Raw genomic sequence first — 26,070 nt, 5'->3', positions numbered from 1 at the left:
TGTCTTTTTAAATGCAGATTTTATTATATATTTACCTGTTTAAAAACCTCATGGTTGTTCCCCATACCCTTCAGAGTAAAGTTTATATATCTTGACTAGGACATACTAGGTCTGTGATCTAAAATCCTGCCTTCTTCTGCGGCATGATCTCTTACCCAGTCCTTCCTCCCTCACACCCTATACTATAATCATCCTCAACTGATTGGAATTCTCCAAACATGTCTGGCTCTTTCTGTGGTGTATTGTTTAAGAGCATATGTTTTGAGTTAATAATACTGTATTGTATATTTGAAATTTGCTAAAAGAACAAATCTTAAGTATGCTTACCACCAAAAAAGAAAGAAAGAAGCCAGGGTGGGGGGGTGGGGGGAAGGATGGAGGAAGGAAGGAAAGAAGAGTTGACTATGTGAAGTGGTGGATGTGTTAATTGTAGTAACCACTGCACAATGTATATGTATATTAAATCATCACATTGTATACCTTTAAAAAAAATCATGTACAACCAAAATATATACAATTTTTATTTATCAATCATACCTCAGTTAAAGCTAGGGGGAAATAAATTTAAAAATTTAAATAATAACAAATAGTATATATTTTGCTGATAAAGAGACTTGAGTTCAAGATTTGACAGTTATTAGCAGCAATTGAATTAACCTTTCTGACCCTTATTTTCCTCAGGGGTACAATGGGAATAAAGAAAGTTCACAGAGAGTTAAATGTGATAATGCAGGAAAACAACTAGTAGGATACCTGATTCATAATGAGTGCTCAATAAATGTTAGCAACCAATACAAATAACAGTAATAATAGTGGAAGGCCCATAATGAATATTTGGTGAATGAATCAATAGCCCATATTTGTTGATATCGGATGTGCAGTGAAATGAAAGAGTAAAAAAGGGTAATAAAAATGGAGTCAGAAGCTCAAGAAAGTATGGGAAGGAGCAGAGATAGTGAGGGGAAGGTATCTTCCCCTAGAACTCAGGTACCTCTTCCTAATTTTTCAAATAGCATTTTCTGATAAGACTATACTGAGAATGTTCAGTGAGTCATTGAAAAATTCAAAAATACTATAGGTTCTTCAATAAGATTTGCTACTGAAAGAACTGTCCAGAACATGGAGGGGGAGGGGAGGGAGGGAGGAGAGAGAAACACTTACAGTATGATCTTCAGGATATATTAAGTTAAAAAAAAATGTAGAGCAGTATATATAGATGTATGTAAATACATCTATAAATAAATATTCACATGTATGTATGTTTGCCCCTGTTTGCATAAGGAAATACTGGAAGAATTAAAAACAAAGTTAATAAAAGATGGTTACCCATGGTGGGCAAGGAGGAATAGGCCAGATGGGAGTGAGACTTCTCAGCGTGTATCTTTTAATATTGTTTTGATCTTTGTAAATGAATTACCTAGTTTTTAAAAAAATAAAATAAGTAAACATGTTTTCAACTTTACCAAAAAATAGAAAATAGATGATTTAGAATTTCTTTTGGGCACCCAGTAGTATCAACCTTCACTGTGTTAATCTGGTTTTACAAAAACAAACCTCCGTATGACATGCTTCCCAATGCCCAACTCTTTTTAAATTGAGTTGCTAATCATTCGAATAATGTCCCTTTTAGCTGATAACAAAAATGTGACAAGCAAGGAATGCGGAGGGCTCCTCTGGGGATACAACTAAGGTGTAAGTTTTCCCAAATTTAGAGTTACTTTTAAACTGTAACGGCAAATAAGCTACCTCTAAATGTAGTATAAACACCTCTTATTTGGTGACAGCCTTTCTTCTGGGAGCCGCTCTCCCTCTCTCAGTTGGGTAGGCTGTCTTTTCTCTGGAGAGATCCTCCCTATAATATACTGGTTCAGAACTTTTCTAGATGAAAAAAAAAGTATATAGAATATTGAAAATTAGTAGCTAAAGGATCATGTCACACTACCACTTGGTATACATGTTCTTAGGAGGAGAACAGAAATATCTATCCTCTCTTCTCTTCCTGACTTTGTTTACTGTTCAGCCCCCTCTTTTTGGAACTACTCACATCATTTCCTTGTGCTATGGAATTCTCTAAGATAGCTATGTTATCAGTGGATGTAATTCATATCTTTAAAATTTGGTAATTAAATCATAACTTAGAATAGTGTAAAAATATTGCATAGTTGACACTAATTTTTTTAACTGAAATTTCCACTAGTTTTTAATTCTTTTAGTATGATGATTAAATCTGTAAATTTAAAATTGCTATTTCTTTTCAAAGTAATGTGTTGTGTTACTTACCATATCCTTAATTGAAGCCTTCTCAGGTGCCCTCCACCCATAATCCTTATTCATATTTCTATTGAAACACCTACCATTGTACATTATATTTATTTGCATACACATTAATCTCCTCCACTGGACTGGGAGATCCTTAAGAGCAGGGATTATATTCCTTTCTACATCCTAATGGGATGCTCAGTAAATATCGGTTGAAAGAGTGAATGAATCAGAGTTTGAGAAGGATGATTATAGTGTATACTTTGATATTGTCTGTAATGTCTCTGTGCAAGAAGCTTGGGGGGAAATGAAAGATGAACTGAAAATAATGATTCAGACTCTTTTGTGGTTTTGAAAAGAATGCAGATTTGTATTATACAAAAAAGAAGTGATTTTTCAACCTTTTAAAAACTCATCCCATCTCTTTTGATACACTTAAAGGGAGTCCTATACAGTTTCCCACTAAAAGTAGCCAGGGCTTCTTTGAGAAACAGCTGGTCCCAGGTCTGGGATAAGAAGTATACAAGATGATCTTAGACATCTTGTCATATTAGAAAGCAAGGAAGCTATGAAAGACTAATGGGCTCATGTCATACGTACACAGGAGCCAACTTGGAGTCATTCCCGCTAGGCTGAAGATAGGATATAATGCCCACAATCAGTTGACACATATCAAAATGTTAAAGATACAGGAGTTTATAATGATACTGAAAATAAGTGTCACCTTTGGAAGTTGCTAGGGCACCAATTCATTATTCTAAAAACCAGTAAAGAGAACTTATTTATCCTGCCTCTTCTGTGCAGAGTAAGTAAATAGTTAAAGAGATCAAGTTCTATGAGGAAGAATTGTAGCTAAAACATGATAAAGGAATCTTATATTTGGAATATCACCAATAGCACCATTTTGCAACCCCTAATGAGATAAAGTTTCTAAACGGTGATTATCATTGGCTGATAAAAATCATCAGCTGGATCAAGCTGTGACAACATCAGAACCTACCAATCAGCCTTAAGATCACAAAAAGACAGGCAGATATATTATCGTGCCTCCTGTGTGATACACTATGAAATAAAGCCCATACAGGGTCTTGCTAACAATTTGTACATGAACCTGCGCACACCTCTAGTTGTACCTTCTAGTTCACAGTGAAATACAGAAAATATTGATACCACAGGGTGCAATCAGCTAATCCAGATGGGAAATCTGCTGGACAAATGATCATTTTTCAAAAAACAAATGGCTTAGAAAAGTTGAGAAAGAGGGGAGGATTAATTATTATTATAAGAAACCTAAGAGGCATATCAACCAAATGAAATATGTGGACCTTGCTTAGATCCTGATTTAAACTAACTAAAAAGATACTTATGAGACAATCAAGGGACTTCAACACTATTTGGATATTATGCAATCTTAAGTGTTAATTATTTTAGGGTATGATAATGGCATTGTGGTTATGTTTTAAGATACATATTGAAGTATTTACAGATGGAAATGAAATAATGTCAGGCTTGATCTAGCTTGATGAAGGGAGCAGCTGGGGCGTACACATTGGATGAAGAAAGATTTGCCATATAGATATTTTTAAAGACGGATGATGAATATAGGAGAGTTTGTCGTATTTACTCTCTATTTTCATACATGTTTAAAATTTTCTAAAATAAAATGTTTAATAAAAAGTACGTTTCCTTTTATCCTATTGTAGCCTTGTAAAAATCCCTGTAAGTTCTTTTATGTTTTGCTGATAAGAAACTAATGTCTGTAGAGAGTAAAAAATCTAAGGGCACATGAGTTATGGCATAGCTGGGACTAGGACATATTAAATAGTGGGAGATTATAAAGAATTGAAAGGATTTTTGAGAGCTCAAGAGAATTAGAGAAGAAAACTTTTTAAATAGCAGTACCAGCTTTTAAAAAGGAAGTGTGGGATTGGATTTAGTAGGGAATATACATTTTAATTTGGGAATGTCGGCAAAGGAGATGAGAAGAAGAGGTCTTTGTGAGCTTTGGCTTAGGAGGGAGAAGAATTTACTAAGAATAACAATAAACTTAGCTTGAAGCAAAAAGCACCAATTAGGTTTGGCAAAAGATAAGGTCTAACTATGATAAGGAGTAATCAATTGATAAAGATTGTGATGAATTTTTAAATTTTCTTTGAAAAACTAGTATATATCAATTCAGAGTTATGTGTAGGATAAAAGGATTTTTATAGCATGAGAGATTTGAAGTGTTGGTTTGGGGAAGAAAAAAAGTCAAACGTTGCTCACTAATCTTTTCTTTCGTATTATCTGGTCAAACTGTGGACTACCATTTCTTAACAAGACTTTGAGATGCCTTTTAGTTCCATTTTCTCTAATAAGATTTTATCTCATGTCAAACCACCTGTAGACATTTTAACTTGGCTATATTCATCCTCTTTATGTCTAAAACTGTCCCCTTTCTGTCAGGCTCTTTGTCTTCCAGTTCTCTTTGAATTCTCTTTCTCCCTTATAGCCAAATTGTGTTGACTGTTTATTTGTAGTCTTTCATAATTTGTTTCCACCATCAGTCATTATTTCATATCTTCTAACCGATCTTCTTGTCAAAAAGTTTTCCCTTTCCTCTTCATCTTAAGTATCAGTGGAGTTCTTTATCTTCCGCAAACACCCTTTGTGTCTTCAATTCTCTGTTAATGAATGTTCAGTGGCTCTCCCCATTGCCTGTATTAGAGCCCAAACTCTAGTATAACTCATTTTTAACAAGCCCCAATTATTTAATCCCAATCTGCTTTTCTAACAATTTGTTCCACAAAATTTCCAATACAAACCTTTAACTCCAGCCAGATCTGCTCCAGTCACCTTGTTTAGAACATACTTTTCCTTACTATCACATTTATGTCTGTCTTTAGTCATGCCATTCCCTTCACCAGGAATGCCTTTTTTCCTATCCAAGTCCTACATATACTGTGAAACCCATGAGATTATACCTCCCTCATTAACACAGTCCTTTCTACAGTAGCCTATGGTATTAACTCTCTGTTGAACTTCAATACCACTTATTGTTTGACATATATTCATGTTTTAATAATGTTACCTTTTCATAAATCCATGGTTTGTCTCCCTAATTGAGTTGCAAGCTCTTCTAGGGAAAAGTCTGGTTTTATACATCATTTGAGTCTTCCACAGTCTCAAACAGAATGATGTACATATCGTAGGTGTTCAGTAAATATTTTTATGGATAATTTATAAGTAGTGGTTAGTTTCTTTTGAGAATTCTTTAGAAACAGTCTAATTGTTTTTTTGTTTTGTTTTGTTTTTCATTTCTCTGGAGTAGAGTTATATGATGCTGTCTAAAGGCAAAGATGTGAACTCAGTTACTCTGGAGGCTACCTTGACCTTACATTACATATGTATATGTATGCGGTTTGTTTGTTTTTAACACAAGAGGAAGCACATAAGGAACTGTAATGCCTTTGTTATGAATTTTAGAACTTTTTAATTTAAATACCACAAATAATAGTTTTTAAAAGGTCATTGGTTTAAAAGAATTACATAGCACATGAATATGCAAAATATTAATTATACAGTATTACATGCTTAAGTTAAATGCTTATATTTTGTTCAAAATTCAAACTGCATTTTTAATTAAGTTGTAATTTTACTATATTTGCATGAATCCATTTTACTATAAAATAACTCCTAAAACAGAATAATGACTTGGTTCACTTTTAGCTATTGCTAGTTAGAGAACTTTGCCATTACATTAGTAGTGAGGATTTTTAATTCAACTATTTGCATAAATATTAGTTCTTCTCAAGTATCAAGTGTATCTGTTATAATTGTATTAACTAATCTCTTGTTAATCGTGTAATATTTTAGTAGTGATGAGAGTATATGCGTTGGCTTCTGGTTGTTAACACAAGCTGTTTTTATTTTGTTTTATAGAATAATAATAACCTGGATGCCTGCTGTGCAGTTCTCTCTCAGGAGAGTACAAGGTATCTTTACGGTGAAGGAGACTTGAATTTTTCGGATGATTCTGGAATTTCTGGTCTACGCAATCACATGACTTCTCTCAACTTGGACTTGCAGTCACAGAATGTTTACCACCATGGAAGAGAAGGAAATAGAATGAATGGAAGTAGGACTCTAACGCACAGCATTAGTGATGGACAACTTCAAGGTGGTCAGTCCAATAATGAACTGTTCCAGCAGGAGCCACAGACAGCACCAGCTCAAGTTCCTCAAGGCTTTAATGTTTTTGGAATGTCCAGTACATCTGGTGCTTCAAATTCAGCACCACATCTTGGATTTCACTTAGGCAGCAAAGGAACATCTAACCTTTCTCAACAAACTCCAAGATTTAATCCCATTATGGTAACTTTAGCCCCAAATATCCAGACTGGTCGTAATACTCCTACATCTTTGCACATACATGGTGTACCTCCACCTGTACTTAACAGTCCACAGGGAAATTCTATCTATATTAGGCCCTACATTACAACTCCTAGTGGTACAACTCGACAGACACAACAGCATTCTGGCTGGGTATCTCAGTTTAATCCCATGAACCCTCAACAAGTTTATCAACCTTCACAAGCTGGTCCCTGGACTACATATCCTGCATCTAATCCTCTGCCACATACCTCAGCCCAGCAGCCAAATCAGCAAGGCCACCAGACCTCTCATGTCTACATGCCCATCAGTTCACCTACTACTCCACAACCACCAACAATTCATTCGTCTGGTAGCTCACAGTCTTCTACCCATAGCCAATATAACATTCAGAATATTTCAACAGGACCTCGGAAAAACCAGATTGAAATCAAACTTGAACCCCCGCAAAGAAGCAGTTCTTCGAAACTGCGTTCTTCTGGACCTCGAACCTCCAGCAGTTCCTCTTCGGTCAACAGCCAGACCTTAAACAGAAATCAGCCCACTGTTTACATAGCTGCCAGTCCCCCAAATACCGATGAGGTGATGTCCCGTAGCCAACCTAAGGTCTATATTTCAGCTAATGCCACCACAGGAGATGAGCAGGTCATGCGGAATCAGCCCACTCTCTTCATATCCACAAACTCTGGAGCATCTGCTGCCTCCAGGAATATGTCCGGGCAAGTGAGCATGGGGCCTGCCTTTATTCATCACCACCCTCCCAAAAGTCGAGCAATAGGCAATAACTCTGCAACTTCTCCTCGAGTGGTGGTCACTCAACCCAATACAAAATATACTTTCAAAATTACAGTTTCTCCCAATAAACCCCCTGCAGTTTCACCAGGGGTGGTGTCCCCTACCTTTGAACTTACAAATCTTCTGAACCATCCTGATCATTATGTAGAAACAGAGAATATTCAGCACCTCACAGACCCTGCTTTAGCACATGTGGATAGAATAAGTGAAGCACGGAAGTTGAGTATGGGATCTGATGATGCTGCCTACACACAAGGTAATAATAATATTGGCAATGGGATCATTTTCCCTTCTGGGCTTAAGTGGTGTACATTGGATTTCACTGCAGAGGTGGATATCACTATCATTTTATCTTTTAAATGTTGCCTGAAATAATGCTATCTTAAGAACCTTTGAGAGTATTCATATAAATTTTGAATATCAGTTTTATCTTATAACTTGAAGCTTGAATGATAGCCTTATCAGATCTTCAGAATAATCAACTCTTGATTTGTTTGTTTTCTTAACGTTTATAAAACTTTCTTTTCAGTAACTCTGTCACCTGCAGTGATGCAGATTTTCCCTTTAAATTTTCTTCAAATAAAAATTCATAAAAACACATTTTAATAAGAGATTAGTGAACTTATATAGTAAATCTGCCTTCTTTGACCAGAAGAATTCTCTGTTCTTCATTTTTCTAATACAACATTATTTGTCTTATTTTATAACAAAGTCTAAATTGCTGTGAATTCTTGAATAACTCAAAGAGAAATCTGAATCCTATTCCTGATACTTGTTTCTTTCAGTCTCCCTTAAACATTAGTTAGTGCAACCTTTCTTTTTGTTTGGAATTGTGAATGAGAACGTTAGTTTTAAATCTATCTCACTTGATTGTCCTTTTCTGGAATAGACTAGTTAATATTGGCGTAATACTAAATTATATCTATATTAATTCAATTAGAGATAATTTCTATCATATCACATTTTATCTGACCCCTTAAGTTATTTAATCTTCCTTAGGAAACTGTTAAATTCATTCAGATAAAAAAGGAGAGGATGCTTGTCTTGAATATTGACGCAGGTTTTGTAAATTAGCTGGAGTCCTTTAGAGTAAGGATGTATCTCAGTCATCTTTGTATCGCCAATGAATTGTTCCAAGTATTATAGGTTGGAAAATACTACATCATCACCCCCATGCAGCATGTAGCCTCCTACTGCTACTGGTACCACTTGTCCTTTTTAGAATTTCTAAAAGTAGTGATTTTACTGCTGAGTTTCTTAGAGGAGCCTGATTGTTTTGGTTTATTTTATGTTTTAAACAATTATATTCTAGTGATTCACAGCCCAAGCTAGGCTGTGGTGCTTTCAAATTCTATAATCAACTACAAAGCTTTCAAAACATAAAAATGCCCAGACTCAGTCCACACTTTCTCAATTAGAGCTTCTTAATGGTGAAGCCTGGGTGCACATGGGCATGGGTGCTCGTGTGTGTTTTAAAGCTCCATGGGTGATTCTGATTTCACTAGAAACTGTGCTGAGACTTTATTTTCCATATATCTGTGACTAAACTGAAACCATTTTTGTTTAGTTTCGGCAGTAAATTATTTATTTATTATTTTTTTTAAACGGCTCTGATGTCCTGCTAGCCATCTTTTTTTTTTTTTTTTTTTTTTTTTTTTTATTTTATTTGTGGCTGTGTTGGGTCTTCGTTTCTGTGCGAGGGCTTTCTCCAGTTGTGGCAAGCGGGGGTCACTCTTCATTGCGGTGCGCGGGCCTCTCGCTATCACGGCCTCTCTTGTTGCGGAGCACAGGCTCCAGACGCGCAGGCTCAGCAACTGTGGCTCACGGGCCCAGCCGCTCCGCGGCATGTGGGATCTTCCCAGACCAGGGCTCGAACCCGTGTCCCCTGCATTGGCAGGCGGACTCTCAACCACTGCGCCACCAGGGAAGCCCAGTAAATTATTTTTAATATAACAGTATTTTTTTCCACTGATACTTAATTCCTGTTCTTCCCCCAAAATCCTTTCTTCTACTCTCCTTCCATCAAAATAGTAGATTTCCTATGTTTGGATAGTTACTGATTCTTAAATGGAGAGCAATTTTTTTCTTCCAGTTTTATTGCTGTACAATTGACATATAGCATTGTATAAGCTTAAGGTGTACAACATAATGATCTGATTTACACATGTACATCATGAAACGATGACCACAGTAGGTTTACTGAGCATCCATCATCTCATATGGATACAATATTAAAGAAATAGATTTTTAAAATATTTTTTCCTTCTGATTGAGAACTCTTAGGATTTATTCTTTTTTTTAATTTTTTTTTAATATTTATTTTTTTGGCTGCATCGTGTCTTAGTTGCGGCACGCGAGATCTTTCTTTGTGGCGCATGGGCTCTTTGTTGCGGCGTGCAGGCTTCTCTCTAGTTGTGGCGGGCGGGCTCCAGACCGCACAGGCTCAGTAGTTGTAGCAGGTGGGCTCAGTAGTTGTGGTGCGTGGGCTCCAGAGCGGGTGGGCTCCGTAGTTGCGGCACGTGGGCTTAGTGGCCCCGCGGCATGTGGGATCCTGGTTCCCCGACCAGGGATCGAACCCGCATCCCCTGCATTGTAAGGCGGATTCTTAACCACTGGAACACCCGGGAAGTCCCTCTTAGGACTAACAGCTTTCATTTACAACGTACAACAGTGTTAATTATCTTTACTGTGTTGTGTATTACATCCCTAGTATTTATTTGTCTTATAACTAGAAGTTTGTACCTTTGACGGCTTTCATCTAATTCCGCGCCCCCCCCCCACCTCTGATAGCCACAAATCTGATGTCTCTTTGTTTGTTTTTGAAGTATAATTGACCTACAACACTGTATTAGTTCCTGGTACACATCATAGTGACTCAATATTTCTGTACATTTCAAAGTGATCACGATGATTAGTTGTCATCTGTCACCATACAAAAATATTACATAATTATTGATTATATTCCCCATGCTGTACATTTTATGCTTGTGACTCAAAATTTCATAACTGAAAGTTTATACCTCTTAATCTCCCTCACCTGTGTCTCTCCTCCTCCCACCACCACCCCCCAGAGAGTAATTTTTTTTATGAAGATAACTTGATAAGGGGAATTTTTGCTTAAAGTAGATGTGAGATATTCGTATACTAACTGGAGTGTGAAAATAAAGTGTTGCTTATATGTGCTAACTCCAACTTCTCTCCCATTCTCTCCTGAGTCTTCTCTAGTCAGGGTTTTTCCCACTGCAGTCAGCCACAACTGCTCCTGTCAAGGTCATCAGTGACAGCATCATTACTAAACCCAGTAGTCTTTCAGCCCTTGTCTTCCTTGATCTGTATCAGTAGCGTTTGCCACAGTCAAGCACCTTCTTCTCTGTGAAACATTTTGTTCATTTGACTTACTATATGATAATACACTAGGATTCCACCTCTCCTTTTATTCTTTGGTGGTTCTCCCTCATCTCTCTGACCTTTCACCTCTTTGTTCTTCCACTTCTTTGTTCAAAGAAGTGAGATCAAAGCCTCAAAGTTCAATCCTTGGGCCTTCTCTCTTTTCTGTCTTTACCATTCCCTAGATGATCTCAATCAAGCCTCATAACTTTAAATATTATCCTATGCTAAGAGCTCCCAAATTTGTAACTCTAACCTGGACTTATTTCCTGAATTTCAAGCAGTTTAATTAACTGCCTACTTAACATCTCCATTTGAATGTTTACTAGGCATCCCAAGTTTACTATATGTCTGAAACAACTTCTGACATTGCCCCCAACTTACTCTTCCTATCTCCATTAATGGCAGCTTAATCAGGCCAGAAACTTCAGAAATACCACTGACTCCTTCCTTCTTTCACATTTCACATCTAATTTGACGATAAATCCTGTCAACTCTAACCTTCAAAATATATCAAGAATTCTTTTTTCTTACCACCCCCGTTCATTGTCACCACTCTGGCCTGAGCTACTGTCATCTCTTAGATGAATTATTGCAGTAGCCTACCTGCTTTCACCCTTGCCTACTTATGGTCTTGTTTTAACTCAGCATCCACTGGGCTACAGTTTTAAAAACATAAGTCAGATCATATGACTCCTCTGCACATGATCACTACCTATTTCATTCAGCGATCCACTGCCTCTCCCCCATCTCTTTTCCTTTTACTTACCACCTCACTCACTCTGTTCCAGCCCTGCTGGCCTTCATGCTACTATTCTTTAAACATAGAAGGCATACCTTAGGGCCTTTGTACTTGCTATTCCCTCTGTCTGAAATTCTCTTCTCCCTGACTCCACAGTTAACTCCCTCACTCCCTTCAAGTCTTTACTCAGAAGTCTGCCTTTTCAGTGAGACTATCCCTGATCTCCCTATCTGAATCCACCCCCCCCCCCAGCATTTCCTGTCTCTCCATCATTGCTTGTATTTGCTCAACAGGGAAATGAATAATCTAATATTAAGATATATAACAGCTAGTACCTGCTGAAAGCTTATAATGTGCTAGGCGTTGTTCTGAAAGCCCATTTATTTCTCACAACCAACTATAAAATAGGCTATACAACTATAAAATAGTAGTATTCCTGTTTTCAGCTTAAAATGCTTAGGAACACATAGGTTAAATACCTAGCCACAGGACAAGGAGCAGGGTCAGGGTTCTCACATAGGCAGTTCACAGGGCCCACGGCACTGTCTTTCCAGATTTTCAAAATAAACCCTCTGGAAAGATGCTTCAGGTTTATCTTGTACCTTCATATAACCCCTGGTGCACCACTGTAGAGGCTGTGTATGCCTCAGTTTGAGAAGCATGGAGCTAGAAGATCACTCAATAAAAATAAATAAAAACAGGCAGCTATCACAAAAGAAATCACAATATAGATAATATATAGATATAATTTGAAATAACTTGAAACAATAAAGTAATACCCTTGGTAGATGTAGGAAGCACCTTTTTATTTTTTTCTTTTATTTTTGGCCACGCTGCGTGGCATGCGGGATCTTAGTTTCCCGACCAGGGATCGAACCCGCACCCCCTGCCATGGAAGCGCGGGGTCTTAACCACTGGACCGCCAGGGAAGTCCCGGAAGACCTTATAAAGACACCTGAAGGTAAAAAAAAACTTTGCTAATGAATAAGGGCTCTGTTTTGAGAGCTCAAAGCCTACCAAAAAAAACCCAGGTTTCCCCAGAATGGGCCACTCAAATTATTTGTCTTTACTGAACAACCTCCAGACAGCTGTAACAACCGTGATCACTTTCTTTAAGCATACCTACACATGTAAGGAATTTCCTAACATTCATATGGCTGTGTACCCTTGTTTTATCTGCATGTGCACACTGTATTGGGGTGGGTGCTGTTCTGCAGCCTCTTATCTCATTTCCTTCTGTTTAGTGTGGAACTGGTGTTGACCAAGATTTATGTATCATCCAGTGTCAAAATTTTGATCTAGGGTTTCATTGACTTGGTTCCAGTCAAATCAAAGGACTGTTCTTTCCAGCAAAATGCATCTCTTGCGACGTTAACTTATACATGTGTAATGCTTTACAGTTTACACAGCACTAAATGAGGTGACCCGAATAATACTGATCTTTAAGTAAGGATCTTTTCTGAACTCTAATTTGTGTGGTATGGGTAATAAAGGGAAAAGAAATATCCCTGCCTCCTGCAGTGAAATTGATCTTTCTAAAGCTCCTGAATCATACTGTTTCAGAGTAGAAAAGCAAGTTAAGCCAGGTACTAGAATCATTGGAAAATATTTTTCTCAAATTGAGGCGAGAACATGCCTAAATAAATGTGGTAAACAAAACGCATTATTTTTCATTTATTTATCATTTAACATTTGAAATATAAATATACTTCAATAAAAATTTCAAAAATGAGAATTTGTTTTTTAAAGATCTGTTGTTTCATATGCCCTCTGCTATAGAATGAAAAAAGAGGACAGTTAATGAGAATTCTTTCGCGACCCTGCACATCTCAGCACCAAGTCTATCACCATCACCCCCTGTAAAGGAAGTAAATTATACTTGAGTCCTTAATCATTCACTGTCTTCTGAGACTTTCTGGTGTCCTCCCCCTGTTCATAAAAGTATGCTTTTTGTAACACTGGAAACTTCTGTAGGTGTGGAGAACAAATGCTCCACTCAGTCAAACCAGTTTTCATGGTGGGGGGTTGGGGGCAGTGGCCTGTGGTCTGTGTTTTGTTACAGTTGCCAGAGGCTCTTACCAAACTAACATTGCTGCCAAAAATGATTTCTTCTTCTCCGTTATTGCTACAGAAAGCATCTATGGCATTGATCTAGCTAAAGTAATAAGCATTTTTAATGATACTTTAAAACTTTTTTTTCCAGTTACATTTATGGTCCCATTACATTGTCAAACAGCAGCTATGACTTTAAACCTAAAATAGAAATACAAATAAGAAAATGTATGAGACGAAATTCGCTTCTTGGACTTTCTCATTCCTTGTCATTTTTTTCAGCAGTACTTCCCTCCAAATCACAACACCTTTCTATTTAATGAGATTTAATAAAAATGCTAATCATGACAAAAATTGAGGGGGCTAGATATTCTTTTCAAAAGGAACTAGAAATTAAATTTTAAAATTTACACTTTGACTTTTATTCACCTGCTGATTGGAAATGCCTTTTTTCGAACGTTGACTCACTGTGTTGGCATTGAAGTCACATTAAATTAACTCAGTAATTAAGCTTGACTTCAAATCACTTAAAGAATTTTTTTCCTTTCGAATCTGGCCTACTTCTCGTAGGTTCTTCCCGGTCTTAAGACTACCTACCGTTTTAATTTGGAATAAATCTCAAGGCTGGAAGAGACTTGTTTCATCTAGAACTCTGCAACAAACGTTATCCAGTCCACTTACCCATCCAGCAGTTGGTCCTGCAGGACCCCTGTCAGGCGTAAACCCATTGTGTACTGCGTGCTTTCTGAGGGACAAATTGCCTCCTAAGGCAGCACATTCCATTTCTGAAGAGTTCTGCCTACTAGCAAGTTATTTCCTATGTTAAACTGAATTTTTTAGAAGTATTAATGAAAATAACATATCCATATGGTAAAAGAAATTTAACCCAAAAAAGGGAAGATACAATAAAAATGTCTCCTTTTGACCCCTGACCTGTCCCTTCCCCCAGCCATCCCACCGTTTAATTATCAGAGGTAATCTCCATTAGCAGTTCTTGATCCTCCTTCCCTTTATAATTACACTCTCTCTCTCTCTCTCTCTGTCTCACACTCACACTTTTTTTTTAATGGGAATGCAATATATGTATATGGGTATACATACATATATGTGGCATTATATAATATATACATACTCTACAGTATGTATAACATAAACATACTCTTTAGGGATATATTATATACATTTTTTGCTTAACATCTCTTAAGATCATTTTATTTTAGCATGTATAAATATTTCATTCTTTTAATTTACTTTTAAAAAGTTTTAGTCATTATTTTAACATTCATTGAGATAAAGTTCATCAGTCATTTACAGTGTACAAGTCAGTGATTTTTAGTATAGTCACATGTGTGTAACCATCACCACAACCAATATTAGAACATTTTCATCACTTCAAAAAGAAGCTCCATACCCTTTATCTGTCACCTCCTATCCCATCACCTCCACCCTCAGCCCTAAGTAGTCACTAATCTACCTTCTGTCGCTGTAGACTTACATATTCTGGACACTTCGTATAAGAGGAACTACATAATATGCAGTCTTTTGTGACTAGCTTTTTTCACTTAGCATAATGTTTTAAAAGCTCATCCACCTTGTAACATGTGTTAGGACTTCATTCCTTTTTATGGCCCATTATGCCATTGTATAGATATACTACATTTTGTTTATTCATTCATCAGTTAATGGACATTTAGGTTGTTTCCAGCTTTTGCCTATTGTAAATAATGCTGCTGTGAACATCTGTGTACAAGTTTTTGTGTGGACATATGTATACACATATGTGTAGGTATACACGTAAGAGTAGAATTGTTGGGTCCTGTGGTAGCTCTGTGTTTAGCCATTTGAGGAATGAACTGTTTTCCACGGTGGCTGCACCATTGTGCATTCCCACCAACAATGTGCGAGGGTTTTGATTTCTCCACGTCCTTCACCACAGTTGCTTTTTTCTTTGATTCTTGCCATCCTAGTGGCTGTAAAGTGGTATCTCATTGTGGTTTTGATTTACATTTCTCTGATGGCTAATGATGTCGAGGATCATTTCATGTACTTACTGGCCATTTGTATATTTTCTTTGGAGAAATGCCTGTCTATTTCCTTTGCCTATTCTTTAATTGGGTTATTTGTTTTTATTACTGAGTTGTATGAGTTCTCTGTATATTCTAGATATAAGTCCCTTATATGATTTGCAGCTATTTTCTCCCATTCTGTAAGTTATCCTGTCACTTTGATAGTGTCCTTGAAGCACAAGTTTTTAATTTTGCTGAAGTCCAAGTTATGTTTTTCCTTTCATTATTTATATTTTTGCTGTCATATCTAAGAATCATTTGCCAAATCCAGGGTCATCAGGATTTACCCGTGTTTTCTCCTGAGAATTTTATTGTTTTAGAGCTTAAATTTTGGTCTTTCATCTATTTTGAGTTAATTTCTATGTAATGGTATGAGATAAGCGTCCAGTTTCATTCTTGTGCATGTGGCAGTCCAGATGTCCCATCACCATTTGGGCTGTTGTTGTGTTGTTGCTGCAAAGTTCTCTCCTGTACCATAGGTGGCCTTTTTTTTTTTTTCTTTTTATACTGGAGTAGAGTTGATTAACAATGTTGTGTTAGTTTCAGGTGCGTGGCAAAGTGACTCAGCTATACGTATACTTGTATCTACTCTTTTTCAAATTCTTTTCCCGTTTAGGTTGTTACAGAATATTGAACAGAGTTCCCTGTGCTATACAGTAGGTCCTTGTTGGTTCTCTATTTTAAATATAGCAGTCCAGCACCATTTGTTGAAAAGACTCTTCTTTTCCCATTGAATGGTCTTGGGACCTTTGTAGAAAATGCGTTGACCGTAAACACATGGGTTTATTTCTGGACTTTCAGTTTTTTTTTTTTATTATCTGTATGTCTATCCTTATGCCATTACTACACTGATTATTGTTACTTTGTAGTAAGTTTTGAAATTGGGGCAGGCAAGTTCTACTTTGTTCTTTTTTTAGATTGGCTCTTTGAGGTCTCCTGCTATTCCATATATAATTTAGAATCAGCTTGTCACCTTCTACAAAGAAGTCAGCTAGGATTCTATAGGGATAACACCAAAATATTTTTCTAAATATACTTGATTTTTTTAAAAAATGCAAGCAGACCAAAAAGGGTTTATGATGGAAAGTTCCCCTCCCCGGAGACAACCAGTAGCTGGTCACAAACAGTTCATTTTGTGTTCTTCTAGAAATTGAAATTGTATATGAAGCATATATATATTTATACCTTTTTTTATACAAATGAAACATAGTATTTTACTCTCTGTCTTTATCAGTGTTTTTGTTTTTATCTCTTTGAGAGTATTCCATGTCAGGCATTGCAGATCTGCTTCTTTTAAAAATGACTGCATAGTATTTTGTACCATAATCTCTAATCAGTCCTTTTTTTGACAGATCTTAGGGTCTTGTTTTTACAAACTGCTGCAGTAAAAATTTTGTGCATACAAATTTTGCCCACACCCAAGTATGTTGGCAGAAGAGATTCCCAGGAGTGGAAAACTGCTGTGTCAAAAGGATATGTGTATTTTTAATCTTGATAGATGTATCATTTAGGCTTGGTTATGCTGCTGTAAGAAACTGTGTCTTTAAACAACAAAGGTTTATTTCTAGTTCACTTGCCAAATAGATTAGCTGGTGGGCTCTTCTACATCATCCTCACTTAGGTACCCAGGTTAAGGGAAGCTCCATCTCCGTGCTTCCGTGATTGTTCAGACAGGTCAAAGGACATACAGCAAATCAGCTCTGACTCCTTAGGCTTCTGCTCCGACACTTGTTACTCTTTAGAAAAAACAAGTCCACATAGCCGCCCCTAAGTCAGAGAGAATGGCGAGGTGCAGTTCTACCACATAGCTGGAAAGCAGAGAGGCAGGAATATTTGGTGAAGGACACTGATGACTGCCTCAGTACATGTTGCCAATTTTAATTTTGAGACTCTCTCTAAAGAGATTCTACCAGTTTATACTCCCATATTTATAAATGGGGAACATTTTTAGTAATATTTATAAGAACGTCCTTTTCCTCTTTCTTTCTCCCACCCATCACTATGTAGGTGATTGAAAAAAATACATCTTTGTCTGTCTGATAGGTAAAAATATATTGTTTTGGTGTTTTTAAATTTGCATCTTCGAATATGAGTGAGGTTGAGCATCTTTTCATGTATTAATTTTTAAACCATTTTTATTTCTTATTTTGTGAACTTGCTTGTTTTGTGCCTAGTCTGTTTTTTCTAATATGTTGTTACTTTTAACTTGGTCAATAAATTTTTTTGTTGTTTTATAAATTTTTTTATTTTTATACATTAAAACTTTCTAATCTTTTTTTCCTCTGGCTTCTGTTTATGTTTAGAAAGCCCTTCTGCATTCCAAGATTTTGAGAAAAGAACAGAAATCTTGTGTGTATCTTCTCCTTAGTTACAGTGATACTCCTTGAAATCATATTGAACTGGCCTTATTTCTCTTTCATATGGCATCCCTTCAAAAACTTGAAAATAACTACCATATCCCCTTTAAAAGTATAAACCTTTCTAAGCTATAAACATTCACAGTTCCTATTATGATTCATCCAGTTGTATTTCTTTGAGGCTCTTGAGGTGTCTGTAGGCCCCAGTTTTCTTTTTCTCTAAAACAAAGCTTTTAGACAGTATCTATATCATAATGCTATAAGAGTACATGCAGCATCTTAATTATATGCAAATAAATGACAACAAAGTTGTCTAGCAGGGGTCCCATACTCATCTATTATTAATACTAATATATAAATAATTTAAATTTCTTAAAAATAATTACAGAGGTTAAGCATTATATTCATGGTTTTGTTGTAAAATGTGTAGCCCAGATTACAGGCCCAGTTGCAACACTGTTGCAAGATCTGATTTCAAGCTGTCCTTAAAAGTGGCAAAATAGATTAAAACATCAGCATGCTTTATTTTAAAGAGTAATTGCCATCTCTGAATCTTGTGACTGAGTCACCAAATAAGTGATTGTAATTATACGGTGGAATATAAAACATCTAAATATCCCTGCTGTCAGCACTTACAGTCCAGAAAAATCTTGATTTATTTTAGAAGGTGACATTGTGCCTTTTTAGATACAATGACTTAGGCCACATGGTACCACACTTAGGCATTTAAAATTGCCCTGACAGACAAAAATTTTAAAGACACTAGAAATAAGTGTCTTATGTTTCCAGTGATAAAGTTTATCTCCTTCACTCTCTCTCTTTTTTAAAAAAATAAGCCTAAAATCTTTGTATCCATAAATGCCTGGTACGTTTTCCAATGGCAAAGGCATCTTTTTTTAATATGCCCATTCAATTCTCTTATTTTTTTTTAACTTCTGGAGAAATTAGATGTCATTTACACTTATAGAATGCCTAAAATTAGTAAAGCTAACACTGTCTGAAACTTCAGGTGAGTTTTTCTTTTTACAAATAAAGTTGAGTAACTAATTGTCTCCATTGTTTATTGGAAGCTGACGAAAGTTCGGTAAAGCGTACGTTTTCGGAGATTGCTGTGTGAAATATCTAGTATGCCTATAGAAGCGGGTTTAAGAGCCTTAGCATGTATTTTAAGTAACTAATTGTCAGTTATTTTAACAACCACCAGGGGGCGTTGCATGCCTAAATTACCTTTATCCATTAAAATTTAATTTTGACTGAAAGAAGATTTGAAACGTACTGAGTATTTTTTCTCTGCCTGTTATTCCTCCTCCTTTTTTGTCTATTTAATTTATTTATTTTTATTTATTTATGGCTGTGTTGGGTCTTCGTTTCTGTGCGAGGGCTTTCTCTAGTTGTGGCAAGCAGGGGCCATTCTTCATTGCGGTGCGCGGGCCTCTCACTATCGCGGCCTCTCTTGTTGCAGAGCACAGGCTCCAGACACGCAGGCTCAGTAATTGTGGTTCACGGGCCCAGTTGCTCCGCGACATGTGGGATCTTCCCAGACCAGGGCTTGAACCCTTGTGCCCTGCATTAGCAGGCAGATTCTCAAGCACTGCGCCACCAGGGAAGCCCTTTTTGTCTATTTAAAAGGACAAGGTAGATAGTTAAGTTTGGAAAACTAAAGAAATCGTTGTATGATTGAAAAGTTAAATATAACCCTTATTTCCTTAGTAGAACTAGCATATAAAAGAGCCATCTTTCTGCAGTGTCAGCAACCTAAAAAAGTCTTGCCATATTTTTAAATTATTAAAATTTTGCTAAGTAAAAAATATTAGAAGTACACATTCAAGGAGACTTTAAAATAAATGTCCAATTTTTGTTTTATCAGTATTTCCTGGACATTTCTATTTCATTTTACTATCCATTAAAAGTCAAATTATTGTTGTTATTTTACATTTAATAGGTATTTATCAAGTACCTACAATTTTCACGGTTAAAAGTAGATACAAGATGATACAAAAATGTTTACCCTCAAGGAGATTACAGTTTAATTGAGAAATGTACTTTATCATGAAAAATCTAAAATGCTGAATTTTTCCAAGTGAAAAATGAAATGAACTCATCTAACAAAAAAAGATTCCCCTTTAGTGTGAAATGATTTATAAATACAAAGTAATAATATGTAAGCTCTTGACGTAGTTTATTCCCTTTGTTTCCTTCCTTCACACTTCACTCATGGTAGTAATTTACTTAATGCCCTTTGAACTAGTACAGAAAGCAGTTTCAGCTCCATTACTGTTTAAATAATTTAGGATTCCAGAATAGGGAAAATTAATGTGGTTTGGCTGAGTAATTAAAATATTATTACAATGCAAATATTACAAATGAAGCTGCAGCATAGTCTTTACCTGTGCCTTATTATGGTTTAACTACTTGTATATAATTGGATATTATTTTAATTTTATTAAGGTATACATACTTGTGTGTGTATATATATATACACACACACATATATTCTATGTATAACTACTCTATATAGACTACAGTAATGTACCTAGGTATAGGTCTTCTTTTTTTTTTTAATCGTCCATTTTTCCACATTCATTGGACCCCTTCAGTTTGAAGGCTAGCGTCCCCCTTCAGACCAGGAAATCTCCTGATTTCCAGTTTCTTATTGCCTCTTTCCAGAACTTATTTTAATCAGCTATTTAACATCCTGGACCAATTTTCTATTTATTTCTCATTGTCATATTCTCAGTATATCCCACCTCCTTGTCCTTCTGTTTTGTAGTTGAGATTTCCGTAAATTTTCTTTCAGTCCATGTATGAAATGTTCATTTCAGCAGTAATGTTTTTAATTTCTAAGAGCTAGTTCTCCAATTCCTTTTTCATAGCAGATTGCTGTTTTATGGATGCTCTTGTCTGAACTCTCTTAATGATGTTCATTAGAAGTTGAGTTCTCTCATCTCCCTACTCAATTATATTCACTTAGTCTGGGTTTAGTCTTTCTCTTTGTTTATCTAGGTCTTTCACATGTCAGATGTTCCTCAAATGTGTGGTGATCCTTGGCTGTTGCTTCATATTTAAGAATGAAGGACTATGAGGGCTAAAAGCCCTGTGTAAGAAAGTGAGACTTGTCACTTGGCAGACTTTGCTTTGTGAGGAATAAGTGAAGAGCCTTCTGCTGCAAGAGAACACTGCACTATCACCACCTAGCATTCTTTGTGTATGGGAACCAGCTTGAGAAATGTGTGTTTGAAGGAGCCTTAAGAATAAGCATACAGCTACCTGCCCTTCCACAGGATGGGGCGAGATCAGCTGTTCCATAAAGAGACATCCAATTAACCCCTTTTCTGGCCCACTCCTCACTTCTGCCTTCTGTTGTTACCTTCATTCTCCAAAGTCTGGAGCCTCTTTAGGTTTCTGCAGGCAGGTTAGCTGCCTCCTTGCAGTATAGTACTTGTGTATGAGACTGTAGCTTTCTCCTTCATAAATCTATGCCACTTCATCTACTTTCATTCTCCAGAAACTTGTTGAAACCTCTCGTCCATTTCTTGCCTTCTTCCTATTTTTTATCATTGTTGGATTCTATCAGTTTTATTCCTCTGTCATTTTCATGGGGTTTCAGGAGGCAGAAGATTATGTAAATACAATGCTCAATCATCTTTAAATGGAAGTCCTCTCTAATATAATTGATTCTTCGTATTTAATTGTTGTAACTCCTTACTTTGAGGTTCTCTCCCTGCCCTCGTGGTATGAATTTTGACCACTCAGAGTGTGATATAGGTTGGGTTTCAATTTCTTAGAAAATCTGTTCTTATCCCCTCTCCATATATAATATTAAATAATATAACAAATGTATATCTTATTTTCTAATTCAGCACAAATATAAATTATCACATATCATTAGAACCACTAAGTAAATGTGTTTTAGAAGAGTAGCCCCCGCTCGCTGCAACTAGAGAAAGCCTGTGCGTAGCAACGAAGACCCAGCGCAGCCAAAAATTAAATAAATAAATAAATAAACGTGTTTTTTTTAAGTTTTTTTTTTTTTTTTTTTACATTTTTAGGGAGAAAATCTCCATTAATTTTAAGAAATACTGCTTTTAAGTAATCATTAATTTGAACAAATGTCTAATGCCACTTTTGAGACATGTTGGTAGGTGGTCAGGGTTTAGAAATAAAGAAAAGTGCATTATGTACTCCTAGTTCTCCTTTGCCTTGCCCTTCATTCCCACTTCATGCCTCCATCTTTCTCCTCTTATTATCCCACTCAAAAATTAACAGCCCACTCCTCATCTTCTTTTAAGAGAATAAAATAAACCCTAATGCAGAATTCTTATATTTTGGAAATAGAGGGGTAAAAGTCTGCAATTCAAATAAAATAAACCAAATTAATAAAAACCTGACAAAACAAGCTTGGGGTAGGTATGGATGTACAAAGACACAGTGAGTTTTCTACCAGGAACATGTGTACCTCGAAAAACACTGCCCTGTGTTCTTAGAATATATATGAAAATGGGAGAGAGGGTACCAAGAATCAGTCATGGTTTTTAAAACTTGAAGCATAATGCCCTAATATTCTTTTCTTCCAATAAGTAAGAAAGGAGAATTACAGAGGAAATACCTGTGGATTATATTAGTGTCAGATTTTTGTTGGGAAAAATTATCTATTGTTTAAAGGTAATTTTTAAGTACTTGAGCCTAACTAGCCTCCCGCACCTCACACCCTAATTCTGATTCTAGAATACACTACCGGATTGAACGGCCTGAATGTATATAGCCTTTTCCTTATTGTTTAGATTCATGGAAATTTGAGTTTGATTGATGATGACTGTTTAGCATTAATCTAATCTGTTTAATCAACTTGACTTTTTCATTTTATTACTATTTTTCATTTTTAGAGGTTATTTATTGTATTTTCCAAAATCTGCCTGTTTTCTCATGGTAGAATCATCCCAAGCTGCCTTTTAATAGAAGTCTATTCAGGTATCTTCACTACCAGTCCAGTGTCCTAAGAAGTGAAGCTCACATTGTCCAGAGATGGCAAGAACATACACCAATTTTTATGGTTTAATAAGGTTTCCCAAGCAATTCATCATTCATGCGACAAGATTGATTGCTTATTTTCTTTCCTTAGGAAATCTTAGGAAAATATTTTCACAAAATGTAATTGCAGTATAAGAAAATGTGTTTGATTTATCTGAATGGTATGGTTTTTAATTTGCAGTTTGAGGAATTTAATGTTAACATTCATGCGAATTGAAATCAGTTTTATTTGTTGTATACATCAAAATGGATTTAACCTAACTCATGTTCCCTTCTAAAATATCTATAACATGTCTATATTAGGATACCTTATGTATAGTCCAAACATGTCAGACTTTTTGGAGTAGAGGGGCTTATCCTTTCAAGGGGTCAAATTTGAACTAAATAGTAAGTAGGTTAATTGACTCTACTAGACCTTTTGAGCGGTTATAGGCAAAAATGCTGTCATTGGCCATATTAAAACCTCCCCCCCCAAAAAAATGAGTGACATTTGTATGCTTAAATAATTAAAATAATTTTCAAGTAAAAAATTTTGAAATTTTAAATGTTTAAGTCACAATATTTTGTGTTATTGTTATCTTTGGGATTCTTGGCAGCCTCTTGTTTGTCACAGAAGTAGTCATTTGTTTTGTTTTCCCAAGGCTGTTTAAAGGTTAATTGACTAAACTGGGTGGGTCCTCATATTTACTAATATGTATTGCAGCTCTTTTGGTACATCAGAAGGCCAGAATGGAACGACTTCAAAGAGAACTTGAGATTCAAAAGAAAAAGCTGGATAAACTAAAATCTGAGGTCAATGAAATGGAAAATAATCTAACTCGAAGGCGTCTGAAAAGATCAAATTCCATATCCCAAATACCTTCAGTAAGTCTTTCTTTCTCTAACTGTTGTGACTGCTATGCTTGAACATGAGAATAGGCAATCTGTCCTAAGTATAAAAGCTTGATCTTGTTTTCTAGAAATGCTCTTAATTCATACTTCTTTCTCTGTCCTTACCTCCCCCTGCAAAACTTCACTCTTTCTTAGCTAATAACACAAGAGTTCAATGTAGATCCTTCTCACATGGAATTATTTTTCAGCTCGAAGAAATGCAGCAGTTGAGAAGTTGTAATAGACAACTCCAGATTGACATTGACTGCTTAACCAAAGAAATTGATCTTTTTCAAGCCCGAGGTAAAGTTCAATGCATACTCAGCTGAAATTCATTTTTACCAACTCTTTTCCCACGGCTAAAAACAGACTTATCAATTGTAATCTTACTGTTTCCGATTTGACTTTGGAGCCATATAGTGCTACTTGGATTTTTGTTTTTGCTCACTCTCCACTCCCCCCCAAAGTTATGTATTTGGTTGTGGAGTAATTTGATACATTGTATAGCCTTCAAATCCCCTTTAGTCATGTGTTAAGGGAAGACAGTGATTAGTGTGTCTGGCTGTATTGTCAAAAGTATTGCTGTTATGTATTAGTATAATCTGTTACAATATTTATTAAGATTAAAATGTACGAACCTCATATACCTTTTTCCTTTTTCCCTTTCAAGAATTACGCTTTTAAGAACATAATTTAAAAGGCACCGCCACCCTAATGGTACTTTCTTAATTGCTAAAATAGAGAAGAAAATAAAAATACGGCTTATATATTTTTAGGACAATGATAGTTTATTATACTTGAGCTATTATTGACAAGCAATAACTGCTTATTGTAGAACAAAAAAATGTTTACAATTCAGTTCCATAGACAACTAAAAGGAATATTTATAACTTAAACCTAATTCTAAAGTTTAGAAATAATAGAAATGTATAAAACGGAAAAGACAGGAAAGGGAAGAAGCCAAAAAATAAGCCCTTAATCATACTTCTTAGTATGTGCCAAAATCCATTAAACTGAAAGATGATTTGTTTTATTTTAGTAAGTAAGCTGTTTATCTTGAAACATTCATTGAAAATGCCATAATTTAACTTTGGAGAGAAAAAGGAAGTTAGTGCCAGTCTAGAAACTATAATTCTTGAACTTGTTCCTTTTGTTTAAAATCTGAAGCATTGTATTACATTAGTACAAGGTTTTTATACTTACTTGAAGCCAAGCTATTTAGTTGCTTAAGACCATGTTAAAATTGTATTTTAAATTGTTAAATTTTAAGTTATCTTGTCACATAGAACAGGGGTCTAGTTCTAATTCTGTTACTGTCTGTCTTACTGGCATTAATTTGCCTTCTTCCCCAATTTACCACTTAGACCTCTATTATGGGTACTATATTATACCTATCTCAGCTGTTTTTGAAATCCTGACATGTAATTTGACATTAGAGGTGCAAAAAGTATTTCTTCTATTTATACTGTGATATTTTTTAGAAAGAAAATATTTGGTTTTTTAAACAATTTTTTTAATATTTTTGAGCTATAAGCATTGATATACTTACTTTTTATGTATTTCAGGACCACATTTTAATCCCAGCGCTATTCATAACTTTTATGACAATATTGGATTTGTAGGTCCTGTGCCACCAAAACCCAAAGGTTAGTGTGTCCAGTAAGTGTGAGAACTGTTGCATTTTGAAAAGCAAGGTTTTGGAAAACCTTCCACTCTAGAAGTGCTTCAAACTTTGGCATTCTTGGATGGATTCATTCGGAAAATATTTATTTTCACTTACATGCTGGGAATTGGGGAGGGTGCAAAAATGTAATGTACTTAGCTCTTGAAAAGTAATATGCATGTCCTTAGGATTCATTATATACTCCCAAAATAGCAAATCTTGGCCAAAAAAAAAAAAAATCACCAGGTGCAGAAACTTGCATTCTTTGAAATTTTAGACAAACGTTAAGGAAGACACCTTAGGAAAGTTTATTTTTCATGAGTATTCTGTCCTATTTAGTTTACGCATAGTTCTCTGTAATCAAAATACTCTGAATTTCAGACGAATGGTTTTTTAAAATAATTACCTACTATCATTTTTACGTCACTGATATTCACAGACTATATAGACACCAAACTAAGAAATGTCGGAACGGTTGTG

General features: G+C 35.7%; 1 protein-coding gene across 4 annotated transcripts in view; it reads left to right on the top strand.

Moving 5' to 3' along the window:
- Positions 1 to 26,070, top strand: part of TAB2 (TGF-beta activated kinase 1 (MAP3K7) binding protein 2) — an 84,959-nt gene that overhangs the window by 48,766 nt on the left and 10,123 nt on the right. For all 4 annotated transcript variants that reach the window (XM_057527947.1, XM_057527946.1, XM_057527945.1 and 1 more), the window contains 4 exons: positions 6,181 to 7,681; positions 23,761 to 23,921; positions 24,137 to 24,230; positions 25,493 to 25,573. In XM_057527947.1, coding sequence (XP_057383930.1) covers positions 6,301 to 7,681; positions 23,761 to 23,921; positions 24,137 to 24,230; positions 25,493 to 25,573 — 1,717 coding nt within the window. In that variant the 5' untranslated portion in view covers positions 6,181 to 6,300. The remainder of the gene's footprint in view (positions 1 to 6,180; positions 7,682 to 23,760; positions 23,922 to 24,136; positions 24,231 to 25,492; positions 25,574 to 26,070) is intronic.

Source organism: Balaenoptera acutorostrata, chromosome 14 (assembly GCF_949987535.1).
Source record: "Balaenoptera acutorostrata chromosome 14, mBalAcu1.1, whole genome shotgun sequence".
Lineage (NCBI taxonomy): Eukaryota > Metazoa > Chordata > Mammalia > Artiodactyla > Balaenopteridae > Balaenoptera > Balaenoptera acutorostrata.
The sequence above is the reverse complement of the archived record's forward strand: the minus strand, read 5'-3'. Positions and strand labels throughout refer to the sequence as shown.